This window comes from Paramisgurnus dabryanus, chromosome 8 (genome assembly GCF_030506205.2).
Source record: "Paramisgurnus dabryanus chromosome 8, PD_genome_1.1, whole genome shotgun sequence".
Taxonomy (NCBI): domain Eukaryota; kingdom Metazoa; phylum Chordata; class Actinopteri; order Cypriniformes; family Cobitidae; genus Paramisgurnus; species Paramisgurnus dabryanus.
Window position 1 is genome coordinate 2186566 of NC_133344.1, and position 13749 is coordinate 2200314.

At 38.4% G+C, this 13749-nt stretch overlaps 1 protein-coding gene across 1 annotated transcript in view; it reads left to right on the forward strand.

The window, feature by feature from the left end:
• The window catches only part of LOC135771637 (protein NLRC3-like), a 122454-nt gene that overhangs the window by 62125 nt on the left and 46580 nt on the right, over window positions 1-13749 (forward strand). Inside the window, exon 5 of the mRNA XM_073815400.1 lies at window positions 9198-9371. Coding sequence (XP_073671501.1) covers window positions 9198-9371 — 174 coding nt within the window. The remainder of the gene's footprint in view (window positions 1-9197; window positions 9372-13749) is intronic.

Genomic DNA, 13749 nt, shown 5'->3' on the forward strand with positions numbered 1-13749 from the left:
GCAGCTCCTTTTCTATTTGCGCATAATGTGACTCAGTCTCTGTGAGCGCTCTGGAGGCAAATGCAACAGGCTTGTTATTTTGGAGGCAAACGGCACCCAGGCCGTGTTGAGAAGCATCCGCAGATAGCACCACTGGCTGATGCACGTCGAAGTACTGTAGTACTGGAGGACTTATGAGGAGCTCTTTAAGTTTGGTGAACGCTGCCATGTGGTGTGCTTGCCAGCTCCATGCCACATCCTGCAGGAGGAGCTGACGCAGTGGTGCCGTGATTTCACTGTACCCTGGGATAAATTTCGACAAGTAATTTGTCATGCCCAGGAACCGTTGGATACCATGTTTGTCCTCTGGGGTTGGCATGGAGCGGACTGCCTCTGTCTTCGTAGGGTCAGGCTTTATGCCCTGGTCAGTCAGTAGATGGCCCACATATGACACCTCAGACACCCGGAAACGGCACTTATCAGGGTTTAGCTTCAGCTTTATGGCCCGTATTCTGTTCATGACTTGTCTGAGGCGCATATCATGTTCTTCTGTTGTGCTGCCCCAGACCAGGATGTCATCGACAACGATCGCGCACGGTTGGCCTTCAAAGAGCTGCTCCATGCACCTTTGGAAAACTTCACTGCCCGTAGATATTCCATAGGGCATTCGGAGGAAAGCATATCGTCCCACTGGGGTCATAAAGGTGGTCAGTTTTGATGACTCCTCACTAAGTGGCACCTGCCAGAATCCACACTTTGCATCCAGGATGCTAAACACCTTGGCTCCTGGCATGTCAGCTATGACTTGTTCTATTGTCTTCATAGGGTGATGTGGCCTAAGGAGGGCTTTATTGAGGTACACAGGATCGATACAGAGTCTTACAGCACCATCTTTTTTACATGCAGCCACCATGGACGACACCCACTCAGTGGGCTCCTGAACAGGTTTGATAACTCCCAGCTCAGTCATTCTGTGAAGCTCCTTGATAATTTTGTCCTTCATTGCCAATGGCACTCGTCTGGGGGCACATATTGTGGGGTGCATAGAAGGGTCCAGCCGCATGTGATACACCACAGGCAGTTTGCCTACAGTACTGCAATCAAATAGATCTTTAAACTCTGTGAGCTCGGGTGCCCCCTGCTGGAGGTCATGCACGTTCTGACCCAGATGCACAAAGCCCAGTTTGACACTGTCTCTGAGACCCAATAGTGGTTTTACATTATTTTCCACAACGTGGAACTGTAACGTTCCGCATGTGAAGTTTACATAGGTGACACCTAAAGTCTTTATGATCTGACCTCCATAAGCTACAAGGTTGACAGTCTGATTGTGGTTGATGTGGGCATCTGGATCGATGTGCTGGAGAACATCTCTGGACAGTACATTGCAACGTGCTCCAGTGTCAATCTTCACCTTAAGTTGCTTCCCTGTTTTAGAAGTGGACAGCATAGTGAATATCTCTCCTTTATCAGCTGGCATTTCCAGACTTTCACAGTAAAATACATCTGCTGCTTCATCTGCAATCTGTGCATTAAGTTCACTTATCCTGTGTGTCTGTTCCCCTCTGCGAGCAGGGTTAAGTGCTCTGTTTGACTGGAATGGGCCTTGTACCTGCTTGTTGTAGGCACGTGCTTTGCTTGATCTGCAGCATTTAGAGAAATGATTCCATTTTCCACATGCATTGCAGCGCTTGTTGTAAGCTGGGCAACTGCTGCGGTCAGATGAGTGCTGACCACCACAGTTCATGCATGTGAAGTATTGCACAGCATAAACCTCACTTTCTTTTTTTATTTCTTTAGCACTTGTTTCTTTTTTTATTTCTCGGTTTCCTTTTTCAGATTGCTCATGTAGCATGCATATTTCAATAGCTGACTGTAGAGTTAATCCTTTTTCTTTTAGCAGCTGTGTACGGATGCTGTCATTCTGAATGCCACACACCAACCGATCTCTTATTAGTTCGTCATGCAATGTGCCAAACTCGCACTTTTTAGCTAGTGTTTTCTAACACAGTCTCACCCCATTTCGTCAATATTTGACGACACTTGACCATTCGTCATATGTTGACGTGAAGGGTATACCTTTCGCATCATTTTTTGACGAACTGGGGACTTCAATACTATTACGTCCGTTGCATTCTCTTTCCTATTTTATTACCATTTGCGCGTCGGTTTAGGGTTAGATTACGCAAAATTAAACAGTGTACGCGAAATTAAACAGTGTACGCGAAATTAAACAGTTGTCACCTGGCGTTGGGGTTAGAAACAGTTGTCACCTGGCGTTGGGGTTAGAGTTAGGTTTGGGTAGGGATGTCATTATGTAAATCTAACCCTAAACCGACGCGCAAATGGTAATAAAATAGGAAAGAGAATGCAACGGACGTAATAGTATTGAAGTCCCCAGTTCGTCAAAAAATGACGCGAAAGGTATACCCTTCACGTCAACATATGACGAATGGTCAAGTGTCGTCAAATATTGACGAAATGGGGTGAGACTGGGTTGTGTTTTCAGTGTGGCGACATACGACTGAATCGTCTCATGCGTCTTTTGATTTGCTGTGTTAAATGCATGTCTGTCCATAATTACATTCTTTACAGGCAAGCAGATTTCCTCAAATTTCTTTAATAGTGTGTTTGGATCTTCCGGGTCTTCCCCTTCCTCAAAAGTAAACGTGTCATATTTATCCTGGGCATCGGGACAGGCAAGATTCAGAAATGTGTATGCTTTCACCTTAGCCGTTGCTGTTGAAAGACCGGCGTTGCTGTATATCCGCCATTCGCGTTTAAACTTTGTCCAGCTGTCGGCGATATTCTCGTCAAAAACCAAGGGGTCGATTTTGCGAAGTCCTTGTGCCATCGTTATAGCAGGCTGACTTCTGACACCATGTAGATGGATGCATATAAATGACAATGCAACTTAGTAGCGTAACTGAGTGAACCTCTTTATTTACTCAACCCGCATACATGTGTGTCCAACACTGTTTCCGGGTCCCCGCATACGTCACTGCTTACGTACCATGACGGGGTCACAACAATCATAAATATGATCTACACCAAGTTTTCTTTCTAGTTTTTTATTTCCTACAGGGGAAGGCAAAAGGTACGTAAAATAAAATGAAATTTTCTAAGCAGTTGCACACATCTAAATGCTTTTTGGCATTCAGAAATAGACCCAGATTTCAGCCTAATAGGGATACTTGCACTGAATCACCAATTTCACATGTATTTTGTGTATTTTCAAAATACAAAATACTGTATTTGTATTTAAATACATTTTTCCTCACTGTATTTTGTATTGTATTTAAATAAATTTTTCGACACAGTATTTTGTATTTGTATTTGAAATACATTTCCATGTATTTATGCCAATCTCTGACTACGTGTGTATATAGATAGGACGCGAAGCTTTAGGACCTCAGATCAGCTCTTTGTTTGTTACGGTGGTCAGCAGAAAGGGAAAGCTGTCACCAAGCAGAGGATGTCCCATTGGATTGTGGATCCTATAGCCCTTGCATATCAAAAGCAAGACGTGCCTTGTCCATTTAATTTACGTGCTCACTCTACACGCAGTGTGGCATCATCTTGGGCACTGGCTCGCGGAGCTGCAGGCTGGGCGACACCTAATACATTCACAAGATTCTATAGTGTTCGTGTCGAGCCGGTATCCACTCGGGTTCTTTCTGTTAACTAGTTAAGAACGCCGAGGGTCGGCTCGTGTGTCGGCTTGGAGCCTCTATTTTGGTGCTGCACATTTGCACCATTATGGAAGGCCATTGAGGCAAAACGTCACAAAAACAGTTTTTGGCTCTCCTCCACTGCCCTGATAGCCGATGTTGCGGAGCATCCGCTGTCAGCCTATCATTGATGTATTCTCTGTAAACCTGTGTAGGCTAGGCGTCCACATTTGTCCCCTACGTGGGGTTCATTTGTGTGTATAGTCCGTGGGGTTCTAATCCTCCACGTTTTCCTTAGCAGAGCCTGCTCTGCATCTCTCTGCTTACCATGTATTGTCAGAGACTTCTTTTGAGCAACCTGTCAGTTGTTTCATATTTTTATATCATCCATTCAACCTTCTTAGGGGATGACTTCCGCAGTGTTCTAGCTCCGCTCAGTTTAGACGCTTCCCCAGTTCGCTGGTTCACTATCGTGGGTTAGGGAACAGGTAGTGACTCGCCTTAGGTTCCGCCCCTTATGTGGAGGGCGGAGGGCTTTTGCAGGCACTGGAAGGGTTCAGCTGCAGTGGCGTTTTGATAGGGATTCCCAATTCGTCGGTCACGACGTGACGTCGTAGTGACCGACTGAAAGGGAACGTCTCAGTTACGTATGTAACCCTCGTTCCCTGAAGGAAGGGAACGGAGACGTCACGTCCTGTCGCCACAGTTTGCTGTTCCATTGCTGTTTTCAGGCCGGGCACTGTTGCTCGGCTTCTCAGCAATAATATAGCTGATTTGGTATTGTGCACCTGCGGCTTATATGCACACCTGGCAGGGCGGCGCCAGCATTATGCAAATACCTGCATGCCAAGTTCATTGGCGTTTTCATAGTTTCTCGAAGTAGATAGGTCACCCGCGAAGCGGTTCCCAATTCGTCTGTCACGACGTGACGTCTCCGTTCTCTTCCTCCAGGGAACAAGGGTTACATATGTAACCGAGACGTTCCTAAGGACAAAAAATGCCCCATTGAAAACCATTATTACTACCATTTTTGACCCCCCATTTATATTAACATAAACTAATACATACCTTTATGTCAATATATCATTTTGAACTACTGGCCTTGAAGTTTTAATTTTTATACTTGTCCACCAGGTGGTGCTACTTTTTACCATTTCATGCATTCATCAAAATGTCAACATTTTTGCTGTTTTCTGCAGACCGCATAGCTACTGAAAAGATAAACCTTTAATGTTGAAAATTTGTGTATGTGTAAAAAAAGTGTGTCTGAGTGGTAAGGGAGTGGGGGTGATGTTGGGGTGGAGTCGGTGTTGAGTGGGGCAGGGGGGCATATTCAACATATCCAAATTCTTCTCTCTTTGAAGGGCACATTCTGCGTCATAAACTAATTCAGTAATAAAAACGATGAGAGGCCGGAACCGAATCAAAATCAATCTTCATTTTGGTTCTCGCTCATGTTGATATTTTTAGAGCAATTTTTAGGAAGGTGTCATTTGTGACCTTAGGAACACTGACCTATAACTGTCACTGTCCCACAGGTGGGACGTTTGGCATTACAAATTTAAAACAATAATTACATTGTCTAAACCTCCACCAATCTTGAAAAACTATATACCGTTGGAAGGCTCTAAGAATGTAGTTTTAATATATGAACACCATTTTGAAAAAAAAAGTATGTAGTAAGATTAATTTTCTAAAATGTCGCAGACCAACAGGTGGGCCCAAAATGTTATTACATATTTCTTTGTAAATATCCCATTAACCTGAAATAACCTCGACAAACTATATATTGTTGGAAAGCTCAGGGAATGTAGTTTTCATATTTCATTTGATGATAGAATTTGTATAGTGACAGTTATTTTGTTAAATGCCACTCCCCCCATAGGAATACATGTGAATGATTATATATTTATAACACTAATACCCTATAATCTTGAAATAATCTTGACAAACTATATATTGTTGGAAAGCTCTAAGAATGTAGTTTTCATATTTCAAAACCTTTTTGCATTAAAAACAATGCAGAGACAGTAATTTATTAACTTGTGACAAGATAATGCAACTAACTGTTGACACCTGGTTGGTAAAACCACTAAAAGTGTGACAGAAACTTCATTTTTTGTTATTTTCACTTAAAATTTGGTTCAGAACTACACTAGTCAACATTCGAAGTGGATCAAAACCCTTCAAAAAAGTTTACATAAAACCAATCCCTAATACCCATTCTTGTCTTAGGACAACTTTGATAAACTTTTTTGATCCACTTCAAATGTTGACTAGTATAGTTGGGACTTGTGTCTTTATTGTTGTGGTGTTTTGAGAGTAAAACATTTTAATTTTTATATACATTTGATTAGAGAGTATATACTTTATTGCATTATTTTTATTATTTCAAATAAATTTAAGGAAGTTTTTTTATAAAATCTGACCTTGTTCAAAAAATAACAATGCATGAAAATCAATGTTGCTACCAATCTTTGACCCATCCCAGGGTATAATAATAATAATAATCACATGGTGGTTCAAATGTGTTTTTTGAAAAATATTTAGTTTTTTGATTTTGTTTTTTCTGTTAAAACAACATGGGCTAATGTAAACAAACAGGCATATAAAGGGTTAAAATATCCACAAAATATATTAATATTTGATATGTATGTTTCAGGCAAAAGTACTTCTAAAAGACTGCATCGTTTAAAATGAAAAACAATATTGACGTATGATATTTTTAGAGCAGTTTTTGGGAAGGTGTCATTTTGTGGCCTTAGGAACACTTAAGGACGTTTTTTAAGGAACTCTTAAGGGTTAATCAAACACACCTGCAAGCTAATCAATATCTTCATGATCACTAGAAAATCACAGGCATGTGTGTTTGATTAAGGTTGGAGCTAAACTCTGCAGGTTTGATACATGATATATGGTGTAAAAACGTCTGAGTGCTGCCCTCTTCAGGTTGAACGGTAGCTATGGCAGTTGAATTTTCCTATTGGATGGTGGGTAGTGGTGCAACGGATCGCAGTTGATCCGTGATCCGTACGGATCACGACCCACGGTTCGGCTCGCATGTGATTCGCGGATTAATACGCAAATTTAAATAGGGAAAGTTTATAATTTGTAAGTGTTATAAAGGTTTGCAAATGTTAACATTCAAGTGATTTTAAACAGTTTAACTGCAAAACGGCGCTAAAGTGATCAGTTTACTTTACGCACAAACGCACGCGTGCGGTTAAATACGTCCGGTCCAGCTCGAGTCAGACGTAATCATCCTTCAAAGATCAGAACTCTTGATGTTTAAATTTCAGAGAGTTGCGCTACTCTCTCTCATACTGTAGTGTATTAAAATACATTTGGCTAATAGAGCAATGAAAAACAACGTAACGTTTTTATGTGGGACGACTGTAATGCTGCGCCGTCTGTAATTCACCCTTTGTCTGTGTCTGTGCGCTCGTTTAAGGGGACTCGGTAGTGCACAAACAGAGAGATGCAGTCTGTGCACATTTGGTCTTAAAGAGACAGTAAGCTCAATTGACCTACTTAAGTCTGTGTCATTAATGTTAATCAAACAACCCAAGACAAAGAGAAAATCACTTCTGAAGCTTTAAAAAAATAATAATTACATTTAATTAATACAATAAATGCAGTGTTATTATTCATTTGATTTCTGTAACTAATGATTTTAGACCTTACTTAATGTGCAACCTTGTTCTTTTTATAAATGTTTGTAATTTCTTGATTTGTTATTAGAATTTTCCCATACTTTTTTTTTGCTGATCCGAAAAATGATCCGATCCGTGCCTCAAAATCCGTAATGTGATCCGAACCGTGAGTTTTGTGACCCGTTGCACCCCTAATGGTGGGTCCAAAAAATACCTTGTGTTGTGTAGGTTCAAGCTCACCACGCCCTTGTTACGATCTCATCACACACTTGGTACGACCTTAGTTCGTCCCCTCTATCTCCGTTGGGGTCTGACCACTTTTCTTGCATTTTTCAAATATTGCCAGTGGGTGGAGTCAGGTTCTGACCAGGGGTTTAGTTACTCTTTAAGTATGTTACTCTTTAAGACCAAATAAGCACAGACTGGTTTTTGACTCTCTATACATACACTTAAAGGTGCAGTGTGTAATTTTTTGATGGATCTCTTGACAGAAATGCACAATAATATACAAAACTATATTATCAGGGTTGTATAAAGACCTTTCATAATGAACCATTATGTTTTTATTACCTTAGAATGAGACGTTTTTATCCACATACCGAGGGTCCCCTTACATGGAAGCCGCCATTTTGTGCCACCATGTTTCTACAGAAGCCTTAACGGACAAACTTTTTTTACTAAGTTGTCTCCGAAGATGATATGTTTGTCCGGTGGCAGCTACCGTAGCTTCTCTATGCATTTCAAAAGTAAGGGGTGAGCAGTGAACTGAGCCATTGGTTGCAATTCGCAATCTCACCACTAGATGCCGCTACAATTTACACACTGCACCTTTAATACATAAAGAAATGTTTTTATTAGAAAAATAATACTGTGAAGATCATTTGTTTATATGTGCCTGTCAAGAACAGAAAGATTTTATGTACGCTTGTTTTTTGGAACGTGTCCCTCCATATGTGCACTATTGAGTGCCTTTAAACCCGCGTGCGCACACACAGACGGAGGGGGAATTCCAAACTACGCACATAAACAGAGAACGTCAAGAAAACTGGACACTTTTTATGTTGGCAGAAAGTTTTTGGGAACTTTCAGGGAACGTTCTTAGAACTTTTCTCTGTTAGCTGAGAGTCAGACAACATCTTGTCCATTATGAACACAAACAAACACTTCAGGAAATAAGATCATGTACTCAATCAAAACCTTATTGTAAAGTCTTACATTATTCAATACATACAACTTTACTTTTTCTTTTTTAACACATTGTTGTTAAAAGCATACAGTACAAATGTTCAAACCTGTAAGGAAAAGACATGTTAGTTGTAATTAGTTATGATTCATTTCAATTTCCTTCACAACGTGCAACAAAACTCCTCTGTTAAAATGTAGTCAGAAAATGTAGTTTGGTGTTTCTTTGCTGAAATCTTTGCTGATATTATTGTGTATGAAGAGTTTTTCTCCTCATCGTGTTGTTTTTATAAAGATGATAAAAAAACATTGATCCATCATTGACACTGACACACACATTAATAATGTTTTTATAGATTGAGTGAAATTGATCTTTAAACACTGTAACATCTTTAAATGTAAGATCAGAGTTATGTTATCTCCAGCTGATATTCCTCCTGTAATAGAGGAAGATTTTTACATCAAATACCTGATGAGAATTACAAGTGTGAGTCATGAACTCAATACAGATTTATGAAGAAATGTTCATGTGGTTTAGGACATCTAACACTAATAGTCAGCTATGTGATGGATTTATTTGACATTTAACCACACAGTGTCTCAGTAACTGATGGATTGAAAGAGGAACATTACATGAAGATACGGAGGTTAGAGATTTGTGGACAAACTTTGTAGTTTTGTATAATTCACATAAAGTCTCTGTTCTCTACAGGTTGTGGAGGTGTAATATCACAAATGAAGGTTGTGTTGCTCTGACTTCAGCTCTGAGATCAAACCCATCACACCTGAGAGAACTGAATCTGTCTCAGAATAATCTAAGAGATTCAGGAGTGAAGCTGATCTCTGATGTACTGAAGAATCCTGACTGTAAACTGAAGATACTGAAGTAAGATTGTGATCTGATGCTCAGACAGAAATCACATATAGATTATAGTGAGACTATAGAGATCATAACATCTGTAATGGATTTATAGACACTAGTCAACATTGAAAGTGGATCATAAAAGTTAATCTTAGGGTGTTTTCAGACCTGTAGATCGATTGCTTTGTTTTGTTTTGTATTACATGGATACAATGTTGGTTCAGTTTGCATACACAAGGCAATATTTCCAAATGAATCAGACTTTGTTAATATAAGTCATGTGTGTGTATCCTTTAATTGCTCAGAGTGCATCTGTTTATTTTCTGTGATTCTGCTTAAATTGTCCATCAGGATGGACAGAGAGCAGATTTACGAGATTATTGTGTGGCTGTTTTTGGTAAGTGCGGTTATCTTACTTCATTTGGTTAAGTAGGAATCAAAACTTAGGTGGGTCAACATTCTTACCATGAACATATGTGGAGAAGAGCAATTAAAAGCTGTTTTTAATAGAAACAGGTGCACTTTGGTGTTAAATGGTGTTGACGTGCTTACCAGAATCCATCTACAAAAAGCTATCAGGTACGTTCATGGTTAAATAAGCAATTAATGGGTACCAAAGACGTCACTTCTGCCATGACCGCGACCATATTTGTGTCCGTCTTGGCAGCGAACACATATCTAATGCACTAAATGGTCACATTTATTAGTTTAATTGAGGGCTTACAAGAGACAAAATATTGATTGTACAATCTGGAGTTAGATGTCGGCTGCCAGTCCCTACAGTTGTTCGCAAGAGCAAAATCAACAAAATGTTGACTTTTTGGGATTCTGCATTATTTGTCATATTCTGTATTAAATATTTCCAGAAATCAAAACTGTCTCATAAAAATAAATCAAATATAATATCTGTCATTATAAATAGAGTAGACAACTTGAATATTTTTGGCTTTAATTTACTAACGTGAATAATCAATCCCTCTCATAGCACGCTGTATCCTGTTATCATAACAGCCGACAGTTAACAGTGAATCACATCTTCTGAGTACACATAAAACCATTATCTCTACTAGATTTCTGAAGTTTAATGGTAAGATATTTTCATTATGGATTACACATGAAAAGCCCTTGTGAAACCTGCTTGGCTGTCTCATATGCAAGGATCTGGTGAAGCAATATCAAAATGTATTACAATGTATTGTTTTGTAGTCCTAAAAATAAGCAGTGGTGTATTAAGACCTTCTGGTGCCCCCGACCCACCTCACAAATGATCATGCAAGAATCCACTTAATAATTTATACGATTTTGTACACTCAAAAAAATAAAAAGTTGGATTTACTTAAAAAAACTTCGTCAAGTGGGTTCCACATAGCTTTGTTAAGTAATGTCAACAAATAAAATGTAAGTTGTATTTACTAAAAAAGTTTTTGTAAAATTGACAATTTAAATGTTACATGGACTAAAGAAATCCTAGTAAAGTCACTATTATGGAACATTTAATTGATGAAAAAAAATGATTTAATAACTCTATAACAACGAATCAATCAATCAGAGTGCAGCTGCTCAATACAACCTTTATTTAATTACAGTTTATCAAACATATCACAAACATATTTGAAATGCAATGTAACATTTCAAACCGTTTGTTGGTTTGTTTTGTTCTAAAATATATCAGAACAAGTTAATTAACTAATGCTTGGCCACTTATTACTCCGGTACCTATCTAATCGTGCTACATTTTTGCAAGAGGGTACAACAATTCTGCCAGAACAACAATTTACCCATAATACACTGCAGCATCATCAGCCAATGAGATGCAAGTCTGTATTGGTTTTATTAATCTGTTACTTTTACACAACAATGTTTTATTGGCTGAACAAAAAATTTTGAAGTAAAGCTGACAAGACACAGTCTTTTGTTGAAATTACTAAGTTAAATTAATCATATGCCGTTACTTGTGTTTGTTAAGTAAAGTGAACAAGAAATTATTTGGTAAAACTGACTCCAACAAAGTTCATTTTTTTGAGTGTAAGAATTAGCAATTATTACATTTCACAAGAAACTATCAATATAAACATGTTACTTTTGTAAAATTGAACCCAAAAAACAACTCTTTAATCTAGCATATAACAACATCTGTAGTTAATGTGCAACTACTCAGTGGTGTAATGATACATTGCTTGAATGAACAACACAAACAAAACAACTGCAGTGATATTATGCACAAATTCTCAAACTATTTACAATTGCACTTTTCTGGATTTTGACCAAGCAAACTGGCAAATGATGTCTTCAAAATCTATGTCCCTAACCAGTTCAGATTCAATGGCAAGCAGGGAAAGTGCAGAAAGACGTTTCTGTGTCATTGTTGTCTTAAGTTCATTTTTCACTGGCTTTAGAGTAGATAAAGACCTCTCTCCTTCACAGTTAGATACTGACAAAGTTAAATACAGTATAAGTGCAACAAAAACATTAGGAAATGTCTAAGCTGAATCAGTTCATCAGTCAAAGTTTTATCTAGGTCCACTGGATAAGTGATGACAGTTTATCAGCCCTTATGCACAATTCACTTTCTGTACAGTCCTTGAAAAAGAGAACACCAAAAAGATCATAGACCTTCTTGTAAGCATCAATACGTTTGGCCAGGCATGATTTCAGTCTGTCCAAAATTACATCATATGCCTCGACCTTAAATCTCTGACTTACATCAGTAAATAATACTTCATCTTCATCATTGACTCATCCACAAACTGCTTTCTCTTTCGTTTGCAGCAAACATCATATTGATAAGTCTGAGTAACACCGAGAGCACGAGCAGATTCATCTACCTCAGCAAACTGCTCTCGTAGTGCCAACATAAAAGTGTAATGACTTCAATAGTTCAACAGCAGTGGATAAGTCCATGTTGTCTTTTTGCAGATGAACGCTTGTTGCCTTAAATCTGTTTAGCACCCGGTTCCACAGTGTAGTCATTATCGTCGTTTCCAGATTATTTATCTTACCAGCGAGTGCGGCAGTGTCTGCTTTTTCATTGCAATCTGCAGCAATTTTTGTAAGCGCTTTTCTAATTGCATTGTAGTTTTCATAGAGAGCTTTGGTGGAGTCGTCCGTACGGTTTCATCTTGTGGCACACAGAGGTTTAAGCGTCAAATTAATGTGAATTTCATTAAAAACCCGAATCTAGCTATGAGTGGATGCGCTGCAAAAGTTATAAAGAGATTGTAAAGACTAAAAAATGATGTGACCTCATCACAGCAATCATCTATGCTGTTCACGCCAACGAGATTCAAAGAATGAGCGGCACAGAGCGTGTAATGAATTAAAGGAATCTTTTTAACTTCTCTTCCCTCAGCATTAACAAATCTAAAAATAAATGTCAACTGATCAACATGGGAGAGGTCTGGTCTTAAATCAACAATTATGGAAAAATATTTGGCCTGTTGGATTTCAGCTGCTGTTATGTCTTTAGGTTTTTTTGCCCATTAATGATATAAACTCTTCACAGATTCAAGACAACAAATAGGAGGTCTTACCTTAACCCTTCTGTCCATGATTCTTTAAATGTTCTTGTATAAAGGGGTCAAACTAAAAGACAATTTCAGTTGTGTGTAGGGTTGCCACCCATGTCTGATAAAAAACCTGGACATATCGATGATGACCCGGCCAATTGGTTTGCTCACAATCCCCCCCCCCATAGCATAATATTTCTATAGGCCTATGCCATTATTGGCAACACTTTACAATTCTCTTTTTTTCAATTCTTATTTGTTAACTAACCGTGAGCAGTACATTTGTTACTGTATTTGTTAATCTTTGATAACGTTAGTAAATAAAAATACAGCTGTTCATGGTTTATTCATGTTAGTTCACAGTGCATTAACTAATGTTAACAAGATTTAAATAAATGTATTATTAACATTAACAAAGATAAAAAATTGCTTTATGCTATAAGTGCAGTTTATTATTAGTTAATGTGTTAACTAATGAACCTTATTGTAAAGTGTTACCCAATTATTTGTTCATTATGTTAAAATATGTAAATCAAGTTTACAATTTATTAAAGCTGCTTATACTATTTATGTAAACTGTTTTTATTTATATTCCATTGCAACTCTAAACAGGTCTAAATAGCATCTAGCAAATATGCACATGAAATTAAACTTGTTGAACTCACCTCAACATGTATTTTACAATCATTTAACCCGCCATGGGAAAAGCTGAAGTCACTGTTACAAACTCTACACCATGCAAGATTTTAACTCTTTTAAGACAGGGATACACTTTCGTGTAGTCTAGTGTAAAATGTGTCTTATATTTTCGCTTTTGGGGCACTCTCCCTCTGCCATGGCGCTCCTGTTTCTAGATACACTGATTAGTTTGGTTCGGGAGAAGAGATAAAAGCCCG